Source organism: Beta vulgaris, chromosome 3 (genome assembly GCF_026745355.1).
Source record: "Beta vulgaris subsp. vulgaris cultivar EL10 chromosome 3, EL10.2, whole genome shotgun sequence".
NCBI lineage: Eukaryota > Viridiplantae > Streptophyta > Magnoliopsida > Caryophyllales > Amaranthaceae > Beta > Beta vulgaris.
In genome coordinates this window covers 12,028,854-12,054,489 of record NC_079204.1, presented here as the reverse complement: position 1 = coordinate 12,054,489, position 25,636 = coordinate 12,028,854, and the positions used below count along the sequence as shown (strand labels likewise).

General features: G+C 35.7%; 2 protein-coding genes across 6 annotated transcripts; one reads left to right on the top strand and one right to left on the bottom strand.

Moving 5' to 3' along the window:
* The first annotated feature begins 397 nt into the window (after positions 1–397).
* On the top strand, positions 398–21,211 carry LOC104906622 (hypothetical protein). Of its 5 annotated transcripts, XR_007272472.2 has the most exons (17): positions 401–688; positions 782–865; positions 7,322–7,395; positions 7,483–7,516; positions 8,882–8,940; positions 9,140–9,254; positions 9,394–9,431; positions 12,422–12,519; positions 13,857–13,912; positions 15,632–15,920; positions 16,962–17,077; positions 17,654–17,710; positions 18,069–18,134; positions 20,127–20,201; positions 20,388–20,474; positions 20,626–20,776; positions 20,897–21,211. XR_007272472.2 is itself a non-coding variant. In XM_048641065.2 (16 exons), the coding sequence occupies exons 1-15, from the start codon at positions 548–550 to the stop codon at positions 20,442–20,444; spliced, it is 1,359 nt and encodes a 452-aa protein (XP_048497022.1). In that variant the 5' UTR covers positions 400–547; the 3' UTR covers positions 20,445–20,464; positions 20,897–21,211. The 5 variants fall into 5 exon arrangements, 2 of the variants coding, with proteins under 2 accessions (XP_048497022.1, XP_010693703.1); XR_007272473.2 differs by lacking the exons at positions 20,626–20,776; positions 20,897–21,211 and adding an exon at positions 19,892–19,986 and having other exon boundaries at positions 398–688; positions 20,388–20,475; XR_002041304.3 differs by lacking the exons at positions 20,626–20,776; positions 20,897–21,211 and adding an exon at positions 19,892–20,032 and having other exon boundaries at positions 398–688; positions 20,388–20,475.
* A 24-nt stretch (positions 21,212–21,235) lies between these two features.
* Positions 21,236–24,918, bottom strand: LOC104906621 (NADPH-dependent aldo-keto reductase, chloroplastic). Its single transcript, XM_010695398.3, has 5 exons — positions 24,748–24,918; positions 23,730–23,905; positions 22,451–22,694; positions 21,744–21,923; positions 21,236–21,580 (listed from the first exon to the last, which is right to left on the bottom strand). The coding sequence occupies exons 1-5, from the start codon at positions 24,865–24,867 to the stop codon at positions 21,353–21,355; spliced, it is 948 nt and encodes a 315-aa protein (XP_010693700.1). The 5' UTR covers positions 24,868–24,918; the 3' UTR covers positions 21,236–21,352.
* Positions 24,919–25,636: the final 718 nt, after the last annotated feature.

Below are 25,636 nucleotides of genomic sequence, written 5' to 3'. Positions count from 1 at the left end.
CTTTCACAAATAGATTTTGGATCACTTGCAAACATTTTCCATCTGTAAGATAAAAATATAGTATAGTTGTCCTAAACAAAGCTCTTTCTTAATTATCGTTTTTCTCAAGCTCTTTCACAAAAACTCGTGTGAAATTTGACAAGTAATTATATTACGATAAAACCATACTCGAAACATATCTTATGACACAAATTTGAGTCAAATTCATAATATTTCCCCCTAACACCAATTATAATTGTTGAACTCAAGTAATTATTAGGCAATTAGGCATACAAGTATACAACTCTTCTTTCACACGAATTCTCAAATATTATCGAAGTAGAATGATGTAGACACGATTCCACTATCTACCAATCGTAAAGTTTTTGACCTTTTGGTACCATAGCTTCCTTAAAATTGTGCCCTGAAAGTTGAACCGGTCAAATTCTAAATTTGAAAAGTGTATGGTGATTTCTTTTTGGTTGAAACCAACCGTAAAGGCAAACAAAATTCAAACAGTGTAAATGCAGAGGCAGAGCGGCGAAACCAGAGGAGAGAGAAAGAGCAAATGAAGAAAGACAAAGGAGTTGCAGTTGCTGTTGCGAGTCCCAAGGACAGTGATGAAGTCGATGATAAACCTGAAGATCCCACTCTTCGCCCCTTTCGATTCGCAGCTCGTAACGCATCTTCCAAATACGATTTCGTCAAGGTTTCTCTTTCCTTCTAATTCTTCATCTCAATTTCTCAATTTTTTATTCGATTTCTTACATTTTCGGGATTTTTTTTTCAATTTTTGGATTAGGTTAAAGTTTGGCTAGGTGACAATGCTGATCATTACTATGTTCTATCGAGATTTTTGCTCAGCAGAATGCTAACTGTCACCAAGGTACGCCATTTTACGTTTTGATTTCTGGTACATGCAACGATTTTAAAATTGAATCGTATATCAAACTTAGCACTCTGATGAAACGGACGTGAATTACGAAGATAAATTGCTTTTTGATTTGACAACAATGTGTTTTATTTCGGCGATTGAAACTTATGGTATCATAATGTAGTTCCTTAATTCATCTAAATATTGTAGAATGAAGAAATTTGCTCTTGGTTCACACAAAGGAGGCTCAGAATTCTAGGCTCTCAAAGACCTAGTATCATACCTTTATAATATATATACTAGGAAGCAAACAATCAAATGGTGACAGCACACCATAATACAAAGGACAAAATACATGATCACATAGGACAAAATAACGAGCAAAAAAGCTACTGGCTAGTTAACAATACTGCCATCCACTACCATACTAACTGCAATGACTGCTATGATAACAGAAAGAAATATTCCTAGTCTTAATTAATCACCCATGGTTCTATATCCCCTCCGCAAGTTGGACTTGATCTAAACAGACAAGTCCTAACTTGGAAGCTAAGAAAAGATGTTGAACAGCTGAGAGAGACTTTGTAAGAATATCTGCCAACTGAAGGGAAGATTTCACATGAGCAGTTTTGAGAAGGCCTGCTTCAATGTTTTCTCGAATGTAGTAACAATCAAGCTTAAGGTGCTTGGTACGTTCATGGAACACATCATTATGAGCAATATGTTCAGCTGAAATATTATCACAGAATAGAGTAATTGGGAGAGAAAATTGCTGATGCAAATCTTCAAATAGGCCAGTGAGCCAAGCAAGTTCAGCAGTAGTCATGGACATGCTTCTGAGTTCAGCTTCACAAGAAGACTTAGAGATAACCTTTTGCTTCTTGGTTTTCCAGGAGACTAAACATCCTCCTATGAATATGCAATACCCAGTTAAGGACCTTCCACTGAATGGACAAGATCCCCAGTCTGCATCTGAGTAGGCCATGAATGTTTCCCCACCTTCTTTGGGGTAGTACAAGCCATAGTTAACAGTGCCTTTCAAGTACCTTAGAACATGCAGTGCAGCTTGGAGGTGAGGTTTTCTAGGAAGGCTCATGAACTGGCTGAGCTGTTGAACAGCAAAAGTGATATCAGGTCTGGACAAGTTAAGATAAAGTAGTCTACCAATGAGACTTCTGTAAGATTCAGGGTCTTCAAGTTGCTCTCCCTGATCAGTACTCAATTTGATACCCTTTGGAAAAGGGAATTTTGTGGAAGTGCAATCATGAAATCCAGTATCATGAAGTAAATCCTGAGTGTACTTCCTTTGATTGATCACAGTTCCTTGGGCATTCCTAGCTATTTCAATCCCAAGGAAATATCTTAACTGACCCAAGTCTTTGATAGTGAAAGTGCTATCAAGACTGTGCTTGAGTGAGTGATGCCTACCTCATCATCACCAGTGAGTAACAGATCATCAACATAGACTAGAGCTATGCTGATGTGACCTCCATTCTTCTTAAAGAAGACTGAACCATCCCTGGCACATTGAGTGTAACAAGCTGCTTGAGAAATTTTCTTAGCTCTATGTTCCACTGCCTAGATGCTTGTTTTAGGCCATAAAGACTCTTCCTCAACCTACAAACTTGCCCTTGAGTGTGAATACCAGTGTAGCCATTTGGAATCTTTAAATACACTTCTTCTTCTAAATGCCCATGAAGAAAGGCATTATTTATATCAAGTTGGTGCAGTTTCCAATCCCTCTTTGTAGCAAGGGCTATCATGGTTCTCAGTGTGGCAAACTTTGCAACAGGTGAGAATGTAGCCTTATAGTCCTTACCCTTCACCTGTTTATCACCCCTGGCCACTAATCTGGCCTTATATCTCTCTACTTCACCATTGGGTTTAAATTTCACTTGTAAACCCATTTGCTGTCCAATGCTTGCATGCCTTCTGAAGAGTGGCTAACTCCCAGGTTTCCATTTTTTTCCAGAGCTACAAGCTCTTCTTCCATAGCCTTCCTCCATTTTGATCCTGTGAAGCTTCCTTAAAAGAGGTAGGCTCCCTTATTTTCAGCACATTGTTAAGAGATATAGCATATTCTGGGGAATAGTAGTCCTTGTTATGCAATGTAGCCATGACAAAATTGGCTCCTGAGGCTTGTACTCTCTGATCAGCTTCATTGCTTTTGCTTGATGCCCTGAGATTGGTCACATAATCATCAAATTTGACTGGGATCTTCCTCTCTCTGTCTGATCTTCTCAAAGAAACCTCATTTTCAGTGAATACAGTGTGTTCTTCCAGAGTATCATGCAGAATATCATCAGGGGAAAATGATTGGTGCTGCAGCAGTTGATGGAATATCATGATTATCAGGTGGTTCATTATAATCCCCACCTTCTTCAGCAATTGACAAAATGTCTGTATCTGCATCCTGAAAAGAAGAAGAAAGAAAAGAACTGGCTGGTGTTTGTTGAGGAGAATCTTTAAAAGGAAAATTATCTTCCTTAAAGACCACATCCCTACATATTAGAATCTTATGAGATTCTAAATCATACATCCCTATAAGCTTTCTGCCCACTTGGGTACCCAGCATGATGCATCTTCTTCCTTGGGGCAAATTTATCCCCTCCTGTATGAGAATTGGTGGCATAACACAAACACCCTATAGTTCTTAAAAGTGTGTAATCAAGGAGTTTTTTCATCAATCTTTCAAAAGGGGTTTCCCATTAATAACAGAGCTAGGAAGCAGATTTAGATATATGTAGCAGCAAGAATACATTCTCCCCAAAATTTATTTGGGAGCCCAACATGAATTTTCATGGCCCTAGCAGTCTCAGCTAAGTGCCTGTGCTTCCTTTCAACTCTCCCATTCTGCTGGGGAGTTCTAGGAGCACTTCTTTGGTGAAAAATGCCTTGTTCAGCCAGCATCTTCCCACATTCTCCTTGAACAATTTCTGTTCCATTGTCAGTTCTAATGGTTTTGATATTTGCCTTGAAATGATTCTTTACATAGGCAATGAAATTACTCACAACAACCTTTACCTGTTCCTTGTTGTTGATTAAAAAAGTCCAAGTGACCCTAGAATGGTCATCAAGAACAGTAAGAAAGTATCTTCCTTCTGTAATGGCTTTGACCCTATAGGGTCCCCATAAATCAATGTGAACCAAATCAAAAATGTTATCAGCAATAGATTTACTGATAGGAAATGGAAGCCTGTGATGCTTAGCCAAACAGCATGTATCACAAAATAATATCATTTAAGCCACTGCAATCACATTGAGGTATATGTTTTAATTTTGACAAAGAAGTATGTCCTAGTCTCTGATGAAAAGCACAATGTTTCCTTTTCTTTTCTTGCTCAAACTACATTATTACAATCCTTGAAACTACTGACACCTTCATTCTTTTCCCAATTTTCTTCAGACAACTTCAGTTGATATATCCCTCCATATCTTCTTCCTTTTCCTACCACCTCATCATTAGAAGGGTCCTGAAACACAACTTTCATCAGAGAAACATAACCTTCAATTTGTTCTGCTGTATGAGCCTAGCTACAGACAAGAGATTGTGTTTGAACTCAGGTATGTATAATACATTCCTGAGTATGAGTTTAGGGCCCAACTGAATGGAACCTGTTTCTTTCACCTCTCTAAGTGTTCCATCTGGCATCCCAACATGAACACTGTTATCCAATCTCCTTTTTCAAAGAAAGATTTATCATATCACCATGTGTTCTGAAGCACCTGAATCTCAATAATCCAGGTATCTCTACCAAGCATCTTATAGTAATATTGAGCACTATTTGAAGAAACAATACCTGCAAAGTTGCTTAGATGAGAGTTGTTTACTGAGCTGCTGCTACCCTCACCTTGCTTGATAGATAAAGCCTTGAGAACTTGCTCAACAAGATTGTTCACCATGGTGGTGTCTCTCTGATTCCCAAAGTCCAGGGGTTCCTCCTGATCCTTGTTGTGTTCACCACTTTCAACATTTGCAGCATAAGACATGCCCCTTTTTCCTTTCAGAACCATGCCCTTAGAACGTTCTGGATATCCATGTAATTTGAAGCATCCCTCCTTAGTGTGACCCTTCATGTTACAGTGATCACAATATGGATATCCATTTAGCTTAAAACAACCATCTTTAGTGTGACCTTTCATCTTGCAATGGTCACAAAAGTACTTTCTCATCTTCTCCTCCTTAGTCTCTTTTCTAGGAAAAACTCCCTTTGTGTTCTGAAAGTTTCCTTTACCCTGCTGATTTCCACCAAATATTCCTTTGTTGGCAAAAAAAGCACTTGCATCAAACCCAGATTCAATATTCTCTGATATTTCTTTTTGCTTTTCTGCTTGCTGGACAAGTTGAAAAGCTTTGTTTATGGTAGGAATAGGATCCATAGCAAGGATATTACCTCTCAAACCATCATACTTACTGTTGTTTAACCCCATTAGGAAATCAATCAACCTACTTTGTGATTCCCTTTCACGGATCCTTTTGAGATATTTGCACTCACATTTTTGCAGAGCTCCACAGCTACATTCTGGAAAACCATCTAAAACATTCAGCTCATCCCAAGCTCTTTTCAACTTTCCATAATACTCAGCGACATTCATCTCATTTTGCATCAATCCTGTAACCTCTTTCTTTATAGAGTATAACTGAGGAGCACTTGGTTGACCATACCTCTCAACCAAGTCATCCCAAAATCCCTTTGCAGAATCACTTAGGATCAAGACATCAGCAATCTCAGGTGTTACAGAAGCGAACAGCCAGCACCTGAGCATGTAGTCATTTCTCGTCCATTTACTGTAATCTTCAGAGCTAACAGGTGGTTTTGTGATGCTTCCATCAATAAAACCTAGTTTGTTTTTAGCTCCTAGTGCCATTCTAACACTTCTGCTCCAAGGAAGGTAATTATTTCCATTGAAGATGATGTTTGAGATAGGGTTGATAGAATTATCTGAGTTTCCAAGATAGTAGGGATCAGAATATGGGATGATTTGTTGTTTTTCACTCATGTTGAAAAGATCTCTTAGCTCAAGGCTAACGTCTAGAGTGTTTCCTTCTATTTCCAGCTTTAAAGAAAGAACAAGAGAGTTTTAAGGAAGATAAAAGAAGAAGAAGATTTTTGTGTTTTCTGGATCAGCACCTAGTGTGCTCTGATACCATGAAGAAATTTGCTCTTGGTTCACACAAAGGAGGCTCAGAATTCTAGGCTCTCAAAGACCTAGTATCATACCTTTATAATATATATACTAGGAAGCAAACAATCAAATGGTGACAGCACACCATAATACAAAGGACAAAATACATGATCACATAGGACAAAATAACGAGCAAAAAAGCTACTGGCTAGTTAACAATACTGCCATCCACTACCATACTAACTGCAATGACTGCTATGATAACAGAAAGAAATATTCCTAGTCTTAATTAATCACCCATGGTTCTATATAGAAGTAGCATTCTCGTCTTTGATTGCAAGTTTAAATTATCTAGTGCTTGTTCCAAGTTTATAAGTTTGGAATGTATAGAGTTTTATCATTCATTTAAGTGATTGATAAGTGGAGTGGAGGTCCTTCAACTGTAATATGCAACTTGTTCAAAATAAACCTTTTTCATGTTTAATACTCTGTCATTCTCTAAATGTTGAGAATGTCGTTGCTTTATGCTCTCTTTCTCTATATATTTATTCGCTTGTCACGAGACACAAGGCAAAGTGGGGGAAGTATTTGTAATAAACTGAATACTTGGAGAGTATATTAAGGAAGAAGATGATGATATTTGATTGATGGAAATGAGAATTACTGAAAATAAAAGGATAAATGCCAAATTTTCGAGTGACTTGGTCACACTCCCAAACTAACCACTAAAATAAACTTCTCCAATATTTTCTTGATGATCTTTTTTTCTCTCCCTCATCTCCTCTATTTATAGTATATTTGCCTTACTCCTCAAGTTAACATATTAACTAATGTATATTACTAAAATACCCATGCCCTACTAGGCTAGTCTATTACAATATTATATTGGGAAAAAAAGCCCCGTTACGAAGTACTTCCGTTGTTTGTTAATAGATGCATCATATATACTGTTTAGAGTTCAGTACTAACTTTGATCGTAATTAATTTCTAATATAAAAAGATAAATGTCGTTACTTTAACTATTAGTGGGTTAATCTTAATGTATATTTTGAAAACATGTTTTTTTTTTAATAATGTATAGTTAAATATATTGATGGTCAAAGTTGAGCATTGGTAAATGTGCCAAGTCAATAAGATGCATCTATTAAAAAACAAAGGTAGTAATAATTTGGAGTTTCAGCTCATGTATTTCGGAGTTCGGAGTAGCTTGTGTTTGCATGTTTTCTACATATTAGTTTGCAGATCATTGTGGTTCTACCGGCATTGCAGTTTAGTTTGAATTTATTTGAGTTCCTGATAGTGACTTATATTGTCATTTTGCATTTTTTTTCACTCTCTCAGATTCCTAATCATGTTGCTATCAAGATTGCTTTGGAACTGAAAAAACTGCTTATAGACAACAGTCTGCTTGATGTGTATGTCATCAACTGATTTTTTACTTCTATACTTTGTGGCCGCTTTTTGTATGGAAATGCTAAGTGATACTTATGATCGTCATGCAGCTCTCAAAATGACCTGGAGGCTAATCTATTCAAGGTATGCATCATAAATCAAAAATTGTCAAACAACTTTAATCTCCTGTGTATAACTAACTTTTCTGACTTTGGTTAAGATAATTCTCTTAGAACAAATGTCAAACCACAATAACTTCTTTTAGAATATACTCCCTCCGTCCCATAATATAGTGCTCTATTTCTTTCTTTATCAATTTGTTTGGACTAAATTATCCTTCATTTCTACATAAAACTTTCCCAAATACCCCTACTTTTTTTTAAAGTATGTGGCCCTATTTATTGTTTTACACCATTCTAAGGAATATTTATTGCTCTTTCATTGTATTTTAAAGGAAAAAGAAGAAAAAAAACTAGTTTCAAGACAAAAATACCCAATAAACATTTACTTAAATATATATTTTTGTGAAATCCTAAAACTCCTTCCCTTTTCCTTAATTCTTGTGAAAAATGAGAAGTGAGCACTAAATTATGGGACGGAGGGAGTATGATTTTTGTTTGTTAGTGCTTACTTGTACCTCAGCTGAATTGTGATAATATGTCAAAGCTACAAATTTACAATTTGATTGAGGTTTAGCTAATAATATTTTACTCGTGGGTTTGGTGTAAGGTAGAGGTCATTTGTCCTATATGCGAATATGAGGACCTAATACTTTCTTTATCTTAAAGAATTTGCTTTTGTTGACTTTTCACTGATGGCGTGCACAATAATGATTTAGACTTAACCATAAATGTGTTGGTAAAGCGGAAATGGAAAAATAGTTGATTGTTTTATGTGCGTTTGTTGACCAAAGAGGATATAAAGTAGGACAAAGTAAATTGAAAGGTTGCAAATACTTTGGGATGGGGAAATGTTGATTTCCTTGAGCTTTTTATGCAAGCGGTCTGTTTCCATTTAGTCATAGTCACCTTTATATGAATAGGAATGGGAAGGATGTTGTAGTAGTTGATGTACTAGGTAGCATTTGAGAAATACGAGTGCTGATGAGATTGAATTGTAACTTGAGTTTTACTCAACTGTCTTATTAGCAACTGAAACATTGTGGCTCTTAGCTGTTCATTTTTCGTTTGTAGGGAAAGACTAACTTTTCAAGATGCTGTTAAATAAGTATCATGGTCCAGGGCTTTAGACACGAAATCCTCTGGTTTAAAGAAAATGATTCGGATGGGGGAGTAAACATTTTCCGGTTTGAAAAAGGTGGAGGAAGTGATTGATTGATAGGAAGGGCTGAATTCTCCCTCTTTCTAGCATATAGGAATCATTTTCTTATCCGCTGTCTTCATGACAATTATAAGAAAATATATGCCATCAAATGCTTCTTCAATCACTCTGATTGACTGTACTTAAAATGTGATTCTATTAAACCTTCTTATAGGACTCTATTTGCAGCTCATGGAACGTAGGGGCTATGGTGAAGAATATATAAGCCGTTATAAGATGATGACCAGGTTAGTGAGAAAAACTATGTTTTATGTGTATTCAAGTTCATCGTCTTATATCTAGCTATCTAGGAACTTTGGTGTTCTTGTTCTCCACCCTTGTGTGTTGGTTTTAAGTTATTTAGTTGTAATTCATGACAAATAAAAGATCATGAAAGTGTTTTCGTGCAATTAATTTAAAATCTTTCTCCCTGCATATTTCTTGTAGGTTTCACCATCAGCGGGTGCCATTGGTAATTCTTGTTTGTGGAACTGCTTGTACTGGAAAGTCCACCATTGCTACACAACTGGCGCAAAGACTAAATTTACCAAACGTCTTGCAGGTAACCGCAGTTAATTGTTTCTATGATTTGCTTTGTGTTTGCTAGGATGCTTCTTAGATTACCTGGAGAAAGCAGCACTTTTTATGATCTTTCTGTGCTGATTCTGTTCTTATTGTCTTTATTTAAATAAACAATGCAGACAGATATGGTCTACGAACTCCTTCGCACATCAACAGAGTAAGTAACTTGTCTTCTTCTGTTTTTACATTAATGATGTTGCATGGTATTAGCTCGTCATCTGAAATTGTCTGCTGAACCAGCTATGGTCTTTTGAGCTCTTGTCTAGGCTTTGTGGACCTTGTGTTCTCTTATCTGATCTGATCACATCCATGTGTCTAGGCAAAACCCGCTTACGATACATACAGTGGAAAGAAAATGTGCAAGACAATGATCATTGATATGAATCACAAGATAGAAAAACAATAAATACACACAATAAGTGGTTTCTGGTCTGTCAAACATAGATGAAAATTACATACATTGCACATATTGCACATTTATTCTCAATACAAATTGACTCGTATCAGTGATTATGTTGTCATTTGCTTCATTGTTCTTTCGCTTTATTGCAATTTCCTTTTGATTACACATGAGAAAGTTGAATATTTTACAGGCTATATATATGTAGGAGATATATGCATTTATGAGTGGTGCACCCAATCTTTAGTTAGGAGCATGCAAGTGCTTCTCACTCTTTATAATCCTCTCTACTTATGTTGATGAGTGACTATTTTAATGTTTACTATCGAAAAATGGAACTGTTTCGGAGAAAGAGAGGCTTTTATATAGACAATATTGGAGAAGCATCAACAAATGGCAATTGTTGTAGACTTGTAGTCTCTATATAATGTTTAGTACTGAACAATCAAACTGCTTTTGGAGAAAGAGAGGCTTTTATATAGACAATGTTGGAGACAAATAGCAATCTTTCTAGTCTCTATACATCAACCTATTTTTGGTATATGAAGTACGGCCTAAAAAGCGGTGCTTACCTTTGGAATTCTTCGGATGCAGATGAAGCTTTCTGCTAAGAATCAGATGCCTTGTCAATAATTTCAAGTATAATCAAGCACAGAAAGTATTAACCTAGGGTAGTATTGTATTAGAGATCACTGTAATCCCCAATTACAATTCCAGACTTTCTAGAGGTGCCCTTCCTTGAAGCGGGAATCTTTTTCTTCTTTTTCCTTGCGTAGGTGTACAGGATAGGGGGACAATGAGAGGTCTTAGCACTTTCTTGCATGGAATCTAGAGGAACTAGGGATATTTTGTGCATATGCCTTCAATGGTTTAAGGCTTGGAGAGGATAGGGAATTTAGAGACTCAATGTAGGGTCTATTTTCTCAGACTTGACTCAGCTTGATGGAATCAGGATCCCTTTTTCCTTTAACCAAGGGGTTCTCTGAACAACCTGTCTTCCTTTGGTGGACTAGGAACACTTCAGGCCTGGGAACATGAGTTAGAGGTAAAGATTTAAGGCTAAACTGGTAGATTTGACGCAATGTTATGATACTACATTTGAAGAGTACGGTCCGCAAAGAGTTGGAGAAATTTGTATTGGATATATATAAGAATTTGAGTAAAATATTACATATTTTGAGGTGTTTTCTTACGCAATACAGAAGATGTTCGAGGATGTAAGCAATTTGGCAGTTTGTTGAAGGTTGATTCTGATTTTTGAATCACGTTTTGAGGTAAAAAAAGAAGCATGAAGATAAGTGAATGAGACTATGCTGAAACTAAATTCTGCCCGTCAAGCTGGTTATAATTAATCAGGGTGTATTGGACTCACTCTTGAATCTTGATGTTGCAAATGCCACAAAGCTTGCAAGTTCCTAATCTAAGTCTTTAAATAGTGTTGCTGTTTTGATGCCTTTTACTTGAGAGTATAATATTTTTCTAATGTTCATCAATGGATGATTCTGACTCAAAAAGCACAGAATCCGATAAAGAGTAGCGATTCAAAGTGTCGTAAATGAGTAACGTACTAACGTTCTGAATGCCAAGAAGCGCTGATGATTGATTAACCGTTTCCAAAATGCCTTTCCTCACATGAAAACGTCTTTGGCATCTGGAAGCTTTTGGCTGACTTTTGTGAGGCTTTTCGCAGCCCTCGGTGTTTACATGCTCATTAGGCCTAAATTTGCCAGAAAGAGAAAAGAAGATAAGTTCAGATCTGCACAAAAGCCGTTTAAATCTCGATACACGTCTCAAGACAGCCTGCCTTTTTCCTTGCACTCAGGGTTGCCTCAGAACAAAGGCAACAGTTAACACAAAACATAGGGCTGGGGCTGGGTAGGTCAACTAGAAAAAAAGTTTGGGGGAAATATGAGGAGCAAACTTGGGCTGGCTTTCCTTTTTTAATACAAGGTGGACGGGGCTTCTATTATTCTCTTCTGTTCTGTTTGTGGGATAGGCTACACGTAGGATGGTTGATTGGTTGGACTTTAATAATTAATTCATAAAATAATGTTTGATTTCTTAAATCTGACCACTAGGAATTATTATTTTTCACAAAGATGTTGATGAATATATAATTAATTATATATATCATATTATATTATAATTAAATAGTTCTTCCATTTCTTTACTTGCAAATTGCAATGTTATAGCATGGAATAAGAATGTAGGAGAAGAGAGAGATGGAGAGAGATACAAAAGGGAACCCATGTGCTGCGAGAGAAAATATTGCCAAAAATGTTAATGTTGCAATGATATGCAACTTTGTGAAATGGGAAATGTCGCAAGTAAAAAGTAATTGAGGAAATACATCTCATCATTTCTAGAACATGTTTCTGTTTCCTTATTTTTATAGAATTCCCACTTCCCCGTTTCAGTAACATCCTTGTTTCCGAACCTTGTCCTTCCGTGCTACCTTGAAGTCCTGCAGATAGAGTTTTGTTAGTTAAGCATAATTGATTGTCACGATGAATCATCAATGGGAAAAAGTTCTGTCTAGTGTCTAGTTGGTTGTTAAATATTTTCTCTACTACTTCTGGATAGGTTGCTTATGTGGCATATCTGATGCTCGAAGTGTATAGTTTCCTGTTATAGTGAAGATTTTTAAGCTATCGACTTTTCTTACACGTACACATATAAAGCTGTAGAAAATTTCACAGATGTTAATTTTTGCTCCAAATGCTTATGCTATTTTAAAAGAAATGCAGTGCTCCGTTGACATCTACTCCTGTGTGGGCGAGGGAATTTGATTCTTCTGAGGAGTTCATCACGGAATTCTGTAGAGAATGCAGGATTGTTCGTAAAGGTGATAACTATTCTACCTTAACTTGTTCCTGTGTATATTTATATATAAAGTTCTAGCAAGGATGAGGAGCTAGCTCATGTGGTAGAGCACTCCCCTCTGATCCTTGAGGTCAGGGGTTCGATCCTTACCCCCAACATTATGTTGGGGTATTTCCTTAGCATGCTTTGCATGCTTTACCAGCCAATGTGCTGGTAGTTCCTACAAGGCTAGTAGCCTTGGTAGGGGTTAGCCCTTGGGCTGACTTAATTTCCCAATCAAAAAAAAATAAAAAATATATAAAGTTCTAGCCACTTTGTTTATTTACTTTTGTTTTTGGGGTAAATGTGATACTCTTTGACTGGTTAAATATTGTGAAAGCATTTGGAAGAATTTTTGTCCCATTCAAACACTGCTAAGGGGTGGAGGCTTGATATGGTTTTGTGGAGTTCCTGCAATCTCTCCCCGGAAAGATTATATCCCTAAGAGAAGTAGAAAGAAGTTTTGATTTGGAGGAATTGGTAGCCTGTTAGGGCCCTTGCATCAAGTGCTGAAACCTAAATTTATGACGTGCCTGAGAACCAAAAGCAGTAACTCCAATCTGATGTTATCCGATTCTCTGTTATTTCCAGCTTTGGAAGAAGTTGGATGTTTGACTATATTTTCTATTGGAATAGAGTTAGCTGTGAAAAGCTTGGCCAAACACCCACATGTTTTCTCCCTATTTAAAATTATAAGCTGCTTTCTCTTTCTAATCCAAGCATTTTCATCAATAGAGTTTTTATATATCATACTTCCTTCGTTTCAAAATACTTGACACGGTTTGACTTTTACACTATCACACACTCTACGTTGACTGTGTTTTGTGGATTCTATGTTAGACAAAATATAGTCGTGTGAGAACTTGTTAGACTCGTCTCGACATATACTTTCATAATATCAACTTTTTATAGTTTTTAATTATGGGGAATTAGAGTTATTAATGGTCAAAAATATGCATTGGCAAGCATGTCGAGAGAATTGTGTCTAGTATTTTGAAACAGAGGAAGTATTAGTGAGGGTGACCCACTCATGGGGAGGGTGTAGAATGTTACCATAAAGTGGGTGTGGTGAGGCTAAAATCATCCATCTTGGGTAGGGAGGATGAAAGCAATGTTACTGTTACAATCTCTGAGGCTCCATCATGAATGTAATAATAATAATAATAATAATAATAATATTATTATTATTATTATTATTATTATTATTATTATTATTATTATTATTATTATTATTATTATTATTATTATTATTATTTTGACGGGTATCAAGTTATCTTCTTTACTTGGCATTATAATTGAGTATAATCACTTCTTATCTAGGTTTGGCCGGCGATCTCAAGAAAGCAATGAAAGATGGAAAACCGATTATTATTGAGGTACTCTTCAGTCACTTTTTAAATACTGCGTTACTGCTAGGCCTTTGTACTAAAGTGATAACTGATACTCGTTTGTGTTTGGTAGTAACATGGTTTTGTGCTCTTATAAGTTATAAGTGATCATTATGTAAAGCTGAAGCATCTTCTGGAACTCACTCTATGTAGCTTTGAACTAATGATTGTTGTATCTCTATTGTATATGTCAAGAGGGGTAGGACACCAAAAAACTAAAAAACCCTATTTTACCCCTAACTAATGAAGCAAATTACATCCAATAGAATAACAAAAAGGAAAAAAAAGGGGGAAAAACAAAAAAAAAAAAATCAGAAGAGAAACAAAGATTTTTTTTCAAATCAGTAACTTCTCCACTTATCTCAAGTAATTGCCAAAACCAAAAATAACAAAAGGAAAAAGGAATATCACAACCAATAAAAACGTATCTCTATTATATAAGGGAAGAGAATAGGGATATCAAAAATGGCAAATCCTTTTATAACTTTAAGTAATAGAATACAAATTCACTATCTTTTATCATTATATCCTCAATGAACAAAATATTTACATCATCATTGATTTATTGATTTTCAAAAAACTAAAAAAAATATACAATGAACTTTATGAACATTTTTGGTATATATTATAATGCAATTGACCTTTTGTTTGTTTTCGCACGCATCGCGTGCATATAGGACTAGTATTATAAATGGTGTCTTGTCGTCTTCTAATAAATAATAATAATAATAAAAAAAGTAATAAAGGGGAATGTTTCCAAGAGCATACAACATTCGCGCCCGGCTTCACCTAGGTGTGCCATGTCATAAATTTCAAAAGTAAATATCAAGAAATATAGTTTATCAGAGAAAATAGAATTTTGGCTAAGAGAAAAGAGTTTGATTTTTGAATTATAGTAGGAATAGGAGTATAGTGTTATGATATAACATCAATGTAGTGTTTATGTTTAAAAACTTGTTATAAACTATGTCATTGTAAAGGTTGGATGCCTATTGGCTCCCTTGCTTAATCAGAATAACAACATTTTCCCCTGATTTATCTTTTTGTGCATAGTGAAATCCTCTTCTTAGAGTAGAAAGTTACTGGTCAAAAGATAAAATGTGAGTGTGGTAAAGAACTGTAATTGCAGTAGACAAAGAAGAATGTACAAATTCATTAAAAATATGACAAAAGAAAAGGCCGGACTCGTAAGTCATAATCTAGTTAAAATACTTGATTTAGTTGCTCTGAAGAATAGTTGCTGCTGCTGTTGTTGTATAGTTGGACATTCTAAATGGCTGTACTCTTTATTTTGGGTCTTCACCATTTGAGTATAGATTGGGAAAAATTGCATCCTATAAGTCCAGTCTGGCTCTGCTGATAATGCGTGTCTTTCATGGAAAAATAAAACAAAAAGAAAAAACAATCATGCACATGGTCGCTGATTTTGAAATGATTATCACCATATTATTGCTTACTTTGTGCTACTCATTGTAATTCAGTGCTACTTCCTGTGATCATTACATGGGTATATAATGCATCTTTCCCAAAATATATCACTCATTCACTTGCATGTCCAACCAAAAAAATTGGAAAGAAAATTGAAGTGATACTCAGATGGAGGAGAATAATTGTCATAACCCAAATGCCATGATTAGCAATGTCATGTATGATGCTAATTATGCTTTGTGACTCATGCATCTTAGAATTTTTTTATGCTTTTGGCAGGGAATACATTTAGATCCTAGCATTTACTTAATGGATGATGAAAATAAATTGTCCATGAAAACGCAACCGAAAGTTGAAAAGGCAGAGGTTGCATCTGATTCATTAGCAGATGATTCTACCTGCCAAATGCAAAATCAACCTGCTGATGATGTAAAACTTGATCCTGGAAGTAGAAGCCTTTGTACTGAGAATACAAGCTCTGAAGAACATGTATCTTGCGACCAGACACATGATGTCCTACGCAATCTTGCCTCTGTCAATATAGAAGATGGAGTCTCTGCTGATAAAGGTTTGGCCCAAAAATTTCAGTATCTCTCTTTATTTTGTTTTATTGAGGTTCGGGAACAAAACTAGGACTGTTCAACGGGCCAGGTTCAGGCCGGGCCGGGCTAGGCTATAGTTTAAACAGCAACGGGCCTGGCCGGGCCGAAGCTCGTGAGACCCGGCACAACCCGATCCCATTTCAAGAATATTGCAAAGGTGTTAATAAACTTCTGAAACTTTTCATTTACTGTAAAATTACAAAGTATGTCAAATTAGAGGTGCTAATTAAAAGGCACAAATTCACCTCAACCAAAACAATGAATAAATAAATTTAATTAACACCTACGATTAAAACTCCCAGACCTTTTGAAAAAATTGATTTTGTATCATTAAAAATATCCCAAATTTACAAAAGAAAAAAGAAATGGAAGAGGAAGATGCAAGCAGCGAGGAGAGAGAAAATAAAAAAAAAATCAGATTGAAGATGAAGAAGCAAGCAACGAAGAGAGAGAAAATAAAAAAATCAGATTGAAGATGAAGAAGCAAGCAACGAAGAGAGAGAAAATAAAAAAAATCAGATTGAAGATGAAGAAGCAAGCAACGAAGAGAGGGAAAATAAAAAAAAATTCAGATTGAAGATGAAGAAGCAAGTAGCAAAGATGAAGAAGCAGTCTGTATCTTGATGGCAGCCAACTCTACATTTTTTTTGGAAGGAGAGAGAGAGTCAGATGATAGAGGAAATATGAGAGAGCCCTTTCTTCAACCTTATTTAAGCCCATTTTCAGCCCACCCCACCATGTTTCCCATACAACCTGTTTATAGCCTGACCCTTTTTGAACCCGACCCTCCAAAGCCCTCTTACAAACGGGCTGGATCAAGGCTGAAAATGGGGGCCCGACCCGTTGAACACCCCTAAACAAAACTGTTGCATGCTTCTCTGTGTAGATTATTGATTTTATATTATTTTGCTACCTTTTAAGGCCCTCTCCGTCTAAGAATCCATTCCAAAATGGCACCCAATAGCTAGCACAAGGCAAGCTTTTCTAACTGCTTTAGTTTTTTGCAGTTGGGACTCTTGAAGAAACGAAGGTAGATGAAAATCCTCAACCAAAGAAAGAGAGGTCTGGAGCTGAACCAATCATTGTACCTATAGTCCTTAAAATGGCTGAATTTGATCATGAGGTATATATGGGATTCTCATAAGTTCATGAGGCACTATTAATCTTTCCGTTTTTTTTCCCTTCTTTTCCTATTTTGCTTATTGCTACTACAATTCTTTTTTCTAAGGGGATAGTTACTATAATTCTGCTAGTCATGACAAAAAGAGATGTATAAATTCATGTGATAGATGGGAGTTGTCCTTTAGGGACTTGATGTAAGTGCGGGTCGATTGCTTCCATAAATGCCACTGGACTTGAAAGAGAACTTGAGTTTTGGATTATTGGTAGTATTTTTCGGTACTCAAAACAAGGATATTTTGGTCTTTCACTCTTGTTTAATGTCAGCCTCAATCCTCATAGCCATGAACAACCACCCCCCCGTTTGTGGGTTGTTGTGGCGCGGGGGGGGGGGGGGGGTGAAACGGGTGATAAGGTCATGGTGGATCACTGGATCCTAGCAACATTCTGGCTAAATCATTTTGGTCAGTCTATATTGCAGATGTCTTTGGTATTTACTTGCTTTTTATATCTATATATTTATATGTTCTTTCCTGTCATGTCATGTTAACTTTAACTGAATCCTTCTTGACTTGTGCAGGCTTTACTTGAAGAATGGATACCAACTCGTACATTTACTGATAACAGCATTGTGAAGGTAAAATAGCTGTTTTGGTTCTGCTGTTTGCAAGTTGCAACTGCCAAATAACTAGGTTGTCAATTTTTTCCTTTCCCAATGTCTTTCTGGCTCATATCACTGTTAAAAAAATTTCTTCTGGTCACATCCATGCAAGAAGTGACTAGAACATTTCCTCTGTCTGTTCAGACTTCAGATTGTGATTTGAGCAAATGATTTATTCATTATTTATATTTATGATTTCTGTGCAATTGTAATTTTTCCTTGATATCTGGCTCACCAATGTTGATGCCCACTTCTTCATGGAAGTGAGAATATTGAATGATTCTATAGTTAAATCTGTCCTTTTATCTGAAATTGTGATTTTGCTTTTCTGCAGGATAAGCATAAGCTAATGAAGAATTTGAAAATCATTCAAGACTACCTTTGCTCATTTGAGTCACAGGTGTTTGTCTTATTTTCTACTATTTTATCGCGAAAATTTACTCATCACCTCATACACTATTATGTACAAGGCTCCAACTTAGTCTTTCTAGGACATTCTTGAGACTTTTAAGTCTGTGAAGGTTGCCTCATCATTAAAAATGGTTCCCGGTGGAGACTTGGCTATGATAAGTGGATAAAATAGACCTTTGCATAACCCCGTGTATGGTCTTATGACTAATATTGTTTTTGTAAGTAAGATTAAAATGAGAAGATAGTTTTTCAAAATCATTTTGTTCCATTATGAATCCTGGATTGGCTTGAGTAATCCGAATCATTGATCACCAGTCATCTAGATAGGGACTGAGCATTCGTACTTGATGTCTCTACCCCTGCTAGGTTCATAAGTATGTTGGTAGCAGCTTTACTTCTTACTTTTTTTTGGAGATAATGTTATTTTTTGAAGTGCCACCTACTATATGTTTTCAGAAAATAGTTATAACTCAGTTGGTTGTCACTTGTCCGTAATTCCTAGGCGAATAGTTATTGATTATGATGTTCTGTGAACGAGAGGCGCTCAGTTTAGCTTCATATGAATTCTGTTTTCTGCTAATTATTTTGCCATGAGAAACTTTTTATACAGTTCACTTATGGGGAAAATGAGATCAAAGATACATGGTTCTGTTCACAATATGATTGTAATACTTTATAATTAAACCTACCATTTCGAGTCCTAGTACATAAGGTAAAGCACTTCCCACACATATGGTAGCATTCTTGTTCTATCTTGCCTGCAAAGCATAGAAAATCTAGTAGAGGGCTAAACTTGAAGAAGCCTGAAGTCCAATTTTCCTATTACCCTTGGAATTATCTTGCAGAACTCAAATGGATTTTACAGAACCTTGTGCTATGAATTCAGAACGACTAAGACCAGAAAACTGCAATTGAGGAGCGTAAGGGGGATAAGATAGTATTAAGATTGATCAAGTAACAATTTCATACAATTCTCAACATTCGAGAGGTTGAGAGCTCTCCCAAGGGTTCCTTTCTCTTTCTACTTTTCTTACTGCCTTTTCTCTCACTATGCTACCCCTTTTGTTACATCATCACACGCCACTACCTCAGAATTACTAGTAAATGACATGCTTTCCCCTTCTAGAAGAAGCTTAGATATTTTCAGTACTATTATCAGTATTCCCTTGCTCAGCGTTTTCCTTAATTCCCTTGTCCTTTCTCTTGTAAGTCAACAGTACAGGTGGCCTAGGGTGATCCATAGCACTATGAGCCCCACACTTCCATAAAGAAAAACTTAAAACCAATCATTATATAGTTGTAATTAAAAAGTAGTTGTTATATTATTCATGGGTGTGTTGTCTCTGCGTGATCTAATTGTATTTTTCAGCTTGACTAATGATCAATTTCACTTTGTTGATTTTTCTATTGCTACTTGCATATGCTGCTCTAGATTAAATCGAACCCTCACTTGAGACTTAGAAAAGGCCAGGATCATGCCAATCTCGAGGACATAATGAGTAAGATTGCATGTGTGTTTTTGTATTTTTATCTGAGGTCACATTGAAATATGTTTTGTGCAAAATTACTTAGTATTATTGCAATAAAGCTCTCTGATTACAACCTGCACTTCCCCCGGTAAGCTGTAAGATTTTATCATGCCCAATCTTCTCTCGTATTATTTGCCTCTCGTAATAGAGGTGAATTCATGCCCAATCTTCTCTCGTATTTTTCTTCAGTTTGTCCCTGTTTGTATATTCGTAATAGGACTTGCGACCAATGCAAGGGGATGACAGCACATGCATGAAGGGGTAACACTAGCAGCCAGAGATTAATCGCTTGATGCAGTTGCTTCTTTTAGGGTAGTGTGACTGGGGATTTTACTAAAAGTTTGCCCACTGCTTAAATGTATAAAACATTGAGATGATAAATATTGATTTTCCTGGAGCTTATATCATGTCCATGTGTTGAATTCCTATTTGCTCTTCTCTTTACGTTACAGGGTCTAACTGTTGTGAATATATCTGCAACAACGTTCCCCCAAACGTTGGATTGGCTACACAGCTATCTTCTTCAGGTATGAGCATCTAACAAGCTGGTTTAAAAAGATTGAACGGCAAGAGTCAAGGAGAGAAAGCTTCTTCAGTTACCACTACCTTTTACCAAAGGCATTGATATGTTTGTGTCGGATATTTTTTTACTTAATGTCGTCCTACATGCATTTATCCATTTTTCTAAAAAGTATTGCTTTTTTTTTTTCTAGTGCATTGAACAAGGTATATCTTCTGTATCTACGCCCAAGCAACAAGCCAAGAACTAATATGACTGCACGTGGCAATGGTGATACCTTGTATGATTTTTTGCATCCTACTTTGCATTTTGTTTCCGCGCTCTTATTGCTTTGAAGATTTTAACTTCTTCAAATTTTGAATTATTCAAATTATTTCTAGTTCTTTTGGAAATTAATGACCACTTCTGCTATTAACTTGAATTTGAAGTAGGTTTATTACAATGAATGCTAGTCATGGTCAAACAATGGCAAAGAAAAGAAGACTACTAAAGATTTTCACTGAACTTCTGTTTTTCTGCAATTTGACAAGTTTTATGGAAAAATAAGACCCTGTCGATGGTAACAATTCATGCTGGCCTCAGGTTGTGACAAATTTTAGGGGTTTCAGCAGTTATTACTGCCCTCATACTCTCCTACAAATTTTCTGGTGAAGTATACTTTTTTGCTAACATAATTTTCTGATATAATGCTATTTTGATCAGGGAAACAAATTGTAGAAGAGAATAAACTATGAAGGGTTAATATTAGCAGCAAGGACGATTTGAACATCAAAAAATGGTGGTTGCTGTACACTTTCTTGTCGTATACTTGTCTTTTATTTATATAAAAAGATCCAAAAGGAAATAAGGGTCTCAGAATGTATCAAAACAATCGAAATGCTTCAAATGTTGTGTAATTGTCTCCAGAACTTCCTCGAGTATTCTCATTAGACTTCAGTTCATTCTGTAGAATGTATAATTGTGTTCAAAACAGTTGTATCAATTGTCATAATGAGGAGATGTTAATTCTATGCTGAATATTCACACTTTTTTTTTTCTGGTACAGATTTTATGATGTCCTGCCTATCATCTTTCTTGCTTATAATTTACAGATGTGACTGTTGAAGCAGATATTGATGGCTTTTACTTCTTTCCTAAAGAGTACAATCATGTTAGAGGCTATATCTCATAATCCCATAGTTGTTCAATTGTCTCGTAAGGGCTAGTAGTTTTGTTAATTAGATGATCTCCTCTTAGTATTTTTCTCTCCATTAACTTCTCAATGTTGATCATATCGTTGTCGTCTAACTTGACATTGAGGGCACTGATGTTTTCGCTGATCCGATCTTCGTTGAAGCTCTTTACAATTACGCTAGCTCCCTTCTGCATTCCCCATCTCAGTGCAACCTTCAAAATCAGATGAGTCATGTCATATAACGTTATAACGTTAATAAGAGTGATTTTTTTACGCTTGCTAATGCATGACTTCATGACTATGACCATTAATGTTTTCGTAATATGTACATAAAATTGTGCAGATTTTAGAATGGGAAAAAAGGTATTGTGTTACCTGAGCAGGAGTTGCTTTGTGTTTTTGGGCAATGGACAGGATGATGGGCTCTTTTACAATCGATGTTGATCCCCAGAAATTTCCAGGGCCACCAAGAGGCATATATGCACTCACATGAATCTTATGTTCTCCACAAAATTTTCTCAGCTTGTTTTGCCTCCACATTGGGTGCATTTCAACCTGCATTCATTTTTATATTTCATATTAACCACCAATAATTCATGCTCAAGGTATTTATGTATATTAAAAGTATTATTTCCTACTTTTTTGTTCATAATAATTCGGTTTCCTTTCCGATTTTCTTCTCTTTAATTTGTCCCAAAGTAAGTGTAACATAATATCTACAGCTCGAGCTCGAACTAATCCGAGTACTTTATTTTGATAATTTACACAAGAATAACTATTTTTATGGTGTTTATTCACCATTCTAGTACTCTCTTCCTCCTATATAACGTGACAAATCAATAATTGTTATATTAATGTGAAGCATATTGCAATTGTTTTTAGATGTATTATAGATTTTTGTTTCACATGTCACTGAAAGAAATTAACTTAGTCACTATTAGGCTAATTCTCTTTTTAATATTAGATTTATCATTGCCTAATTTTAATTTAAAAGTAGGCTGTCGCTTACAAGACAAACTCTCAATATTTACACTTCCGAGAATAGATAAAGGAATTACAATAAGGAAAAATAAAAAGGATACCTGATTAACTGCAGGACAAACAGATGCAAAATCTAATAGGTGTTGTAATTTCTTGGTGGAAAAATTGCTAACACCGATAGCTTTACAGAGGCCCAACTCAAGGCATTTCTCCATACCGGCCCACGTGGATTCCAAGTCCAGATCTTCAAAGTCCTCTTCATTGGGTATTGGATATTCGGCCCATGATTTGAACCTTACGGGCCAGTGCACCAAGTACAAGTCCACGTACTCCATTCCTAGGTTTCTGTTCACATTTCCCAAACACATTTTCTTAGTACAATCATATGATCCCCTTTTCATATTCTTGTTTTTCATTTTGATCTTGTTTTAATATTATTTATTTATATGCATCAAATCTTGGCACATAACCAAAGAAAGTTCATTTCACCTAATTATCCTAGATGAAATGAATGACAAGAGTAGGTATACATTATGAGAATACAACTTTTTATAGTTAAATATATACTAAGCTATCTATTAGTATAAAATTATAATAAAATGATATATTAAAAGCAAATGTCTAGACTGGTTTAAAATATTTATTTCACGTAATAAAACTCGAACTTTAAAATATTTATAATAAAAAAGTATTTATATATAAAATAAAAGTTAAAGTGTTAGCAAATATCTTTAAACAAAGGATTTACATTGTTACAGATAAGTGAGATAATATTGCGATATGAATCCTTTGAAAAACAATTCCTCTACCCACACTTTCAAATAAGCCTTAAACTCGAGATCTCTTATATTACAACAACGAGTGATAAATGATAAGCATTAAGGGGTCGTTTGGTTCAATATATGAAATGGAAAGGGAATGGATACAAGTAGAGAAGGGAAATGGTAACAGAAATGGTTACCGTTATTGAGTGTTTGGTTCAAGCCAAGTAATGAAAATGAAGAGTAACCATTACCTTCAAGTAATGGATTTTGTTACTTGAGGTGGAGGGGAAGGTAACAAATTGGGGGAATCCATTACCATCAAGTAATGGTAAAAGATTTATGCGGGGTTGAACCAAACAAGAAGAAAGAGAATCGGTAATTGATTCCGTTTCTTGAAACCCAAAAAATAATGAACCAAATGACCCCTAAGAAGATCGCTTAATATAACCATGCATGATTTCCAACGGTAGGCCGTTGGCCCTCTTTATATAGGATTTTATTGTACATTGTTTTACCTCACTTCTTTTAGCACCTAGTTGAAGAGAAATACCAAAATTTAACTTGAAAAACAGTACTTAAAACAAAGAATGTAACGGAAATTATTAGTTGAACTTACTGTAGAGATTGATTGAGGGCTGAAACAGGATCATGGTGATCACTTGACCAAAGCTTAGATGTAACAAAAATGTCTTCTCTATCAACAACACCATCATTCATTGCTTCCATTAAAGCCTTTCCAAGAGCTGGCTCAGATCCGTATATTTTTGCTGTGTCAAAATGTCTATAACCCATCTGCATTTTTTTTATTGCACACCAATTACTTATCGAATATTGATCAACAACAACTATACACTCCCTACTTTAGTTGCCAAGAATAAAATAATACTGCATTTTTCCCAATTCGAGGAAAAGAATTTCAACGACTCACTAGTTATTGGACGGTTTTTTGTAAATGCATATATTTCATGTCTCACTGACATTTTAAAGTCCCTTTTTTTTTAAATCATATCCAATTTCCGAAATCCATTTTTGGATCTGACTAATCTGGATTCGAGTCAGGTCAGGCCCCAATTGGGGGGAAAGATCTCCCAACACACACTGCTACGTACCCAGGGCTCGAACCCGAGACCTCTGGTTAAGCTAGAACAACTTCCTTACCAGTTGATCTAAGCAAAGTCTGTTTGGTTTGATGGAAAATATCTTTTCCACATAAAATAGTTTCCTATGAAAATGAATGTTCGTTTTCCTTTGTTTGGTTTAATGGAAAACTATTAAGTTAAGAAGGGAAAAATTGAATGTTGCGAATGAGAGATTTTGAGGAAAATGTTTACAAATGCATGGAAAATTCTTTTCCACATTAGTTTCCCTTTTTAAATCCCTTGTCTAACCAAATAACGGAAAATGTGAAAAATCGTTCTACTGAAAAACTTCCTCCAAAATAAACAAAACCTAAATTCTAGTAATGGGAAGGATCTTCCTTGGCTCATTCCTCTCATCAAATATGTGAACCCCACAAAAAGCTCCCAAGCCTAGTTTTTAGTAGAGTAACAAGAAAAATCAATGATCTTGAGCTAAAAATGATGAAATAAACTTCAGTTCAGTTTTTTTTTTCCAGAAAAGATAAATAATGTTACCTTAATAGCCATATGAATGGCCTTTTCAGTAATCTCACTATCATTTGAAGAAGAATACGTGCCTAACCCAAGAAGAGGAACCACATTTCCTGTGTTTAATCTTGCTTGATTACTCCTCATCTCTCTACTTTCTCTCTCTAATTACTGCTAATTTCTGTGCAAGCTTTTGATTAACAAACTAATTAACTCGTCACATTTCTTAGGAGATGTCTGTCAACCTATATATACATTTCATGAAAAGTCAAAAGTATAAAATATGTAACAATGAATAAAAAAATAACGTATGTTTATAATATAAAGTAATAATAACCGTATCCTAAAGGACAGTTAAGCAAATAACGTAAATTAATGTTTTTGTGTGTAGTACTTGGAAAGAGGTGAGTTAATGAAAGATTATGATGTGATTAAGAGATTTTAAAAGCAAATCATAGGCTTAGGATATGCCTTGTCTTTTGGGATTTAAACCATTTGATTTCTTTGATTTTAGGAACTAGCTATGATGTGGTCTCCCAATGACCAACTGAATACAAAACTGCATCCTCGAACATGCAAAATTCTTCTAGCACTATAGATTATGTCTTGTACTAAATCCAATCTTATGATCTTCATTTGTGTTCTCAATTTTTTGGGAAATGGGTTTTTAGAGCAAGTTGTCGTCAATTTCTGTATTAGTCATGTGTAAATGTGTAATATTGAGGATGTTCCTAAAAAGTTGTGTGACAATTTCTATAATGGTAAATTGGTAATAGTATTTTTTTTTATAGGGTATATGTTACACTACTCCCACTTAGTGATGGCCACTGGTGCGGGCTGGGCAGGCCGGACCATGGGCCTTAGCGGGTTGGGCTGAGATTTCAAGGCCCGGGATCGGACCGTGAAATTCATGGGT

Coding starts and splice junctions, on each gene's coding strand:
- LOC104906622 (XM_048641065.2), top strand. CDS start 548: ATGAAGAAAGACAAAGGAGTTGCAGTTGCTGTTGCGAGTCCCAAGGAC. Junction 8,941..9,139: donor CGTTATAAGATGATGACCAG/GTTAGTGAGAAA, acceptor TATTTCTTGTAG/GTTTCACCATCAGCGGGTGC. Junction 9,432..12,421: donor CTCCTTCGCACATCAACAGA/GTAAGTAACTTG, acceptor AAAGAAATGCAG/TGCTCCGTTGACATCTACTC.
- LOC104906621 (XM_010695398.3), bottom strand. CDS start 24,867: ATGAGGAGTAATCAAGCAAGATTAAACACAGGAAATGTGGTTCCTCTT. Junction 22,695..23,729: donor GCCCTCAATCAATCTCTACA/GTAAGTTCAACT, acceptor AAATGTGAACAG/AAACCTAGGAATGGAGTACG. Junction 21,924..22,450: donor TTTGTCCTGCAGTTAATCAG/GTATCCTTTTTA, acceptor AAATGAATGCAG/GTTGAAATGCACCCAATGTG.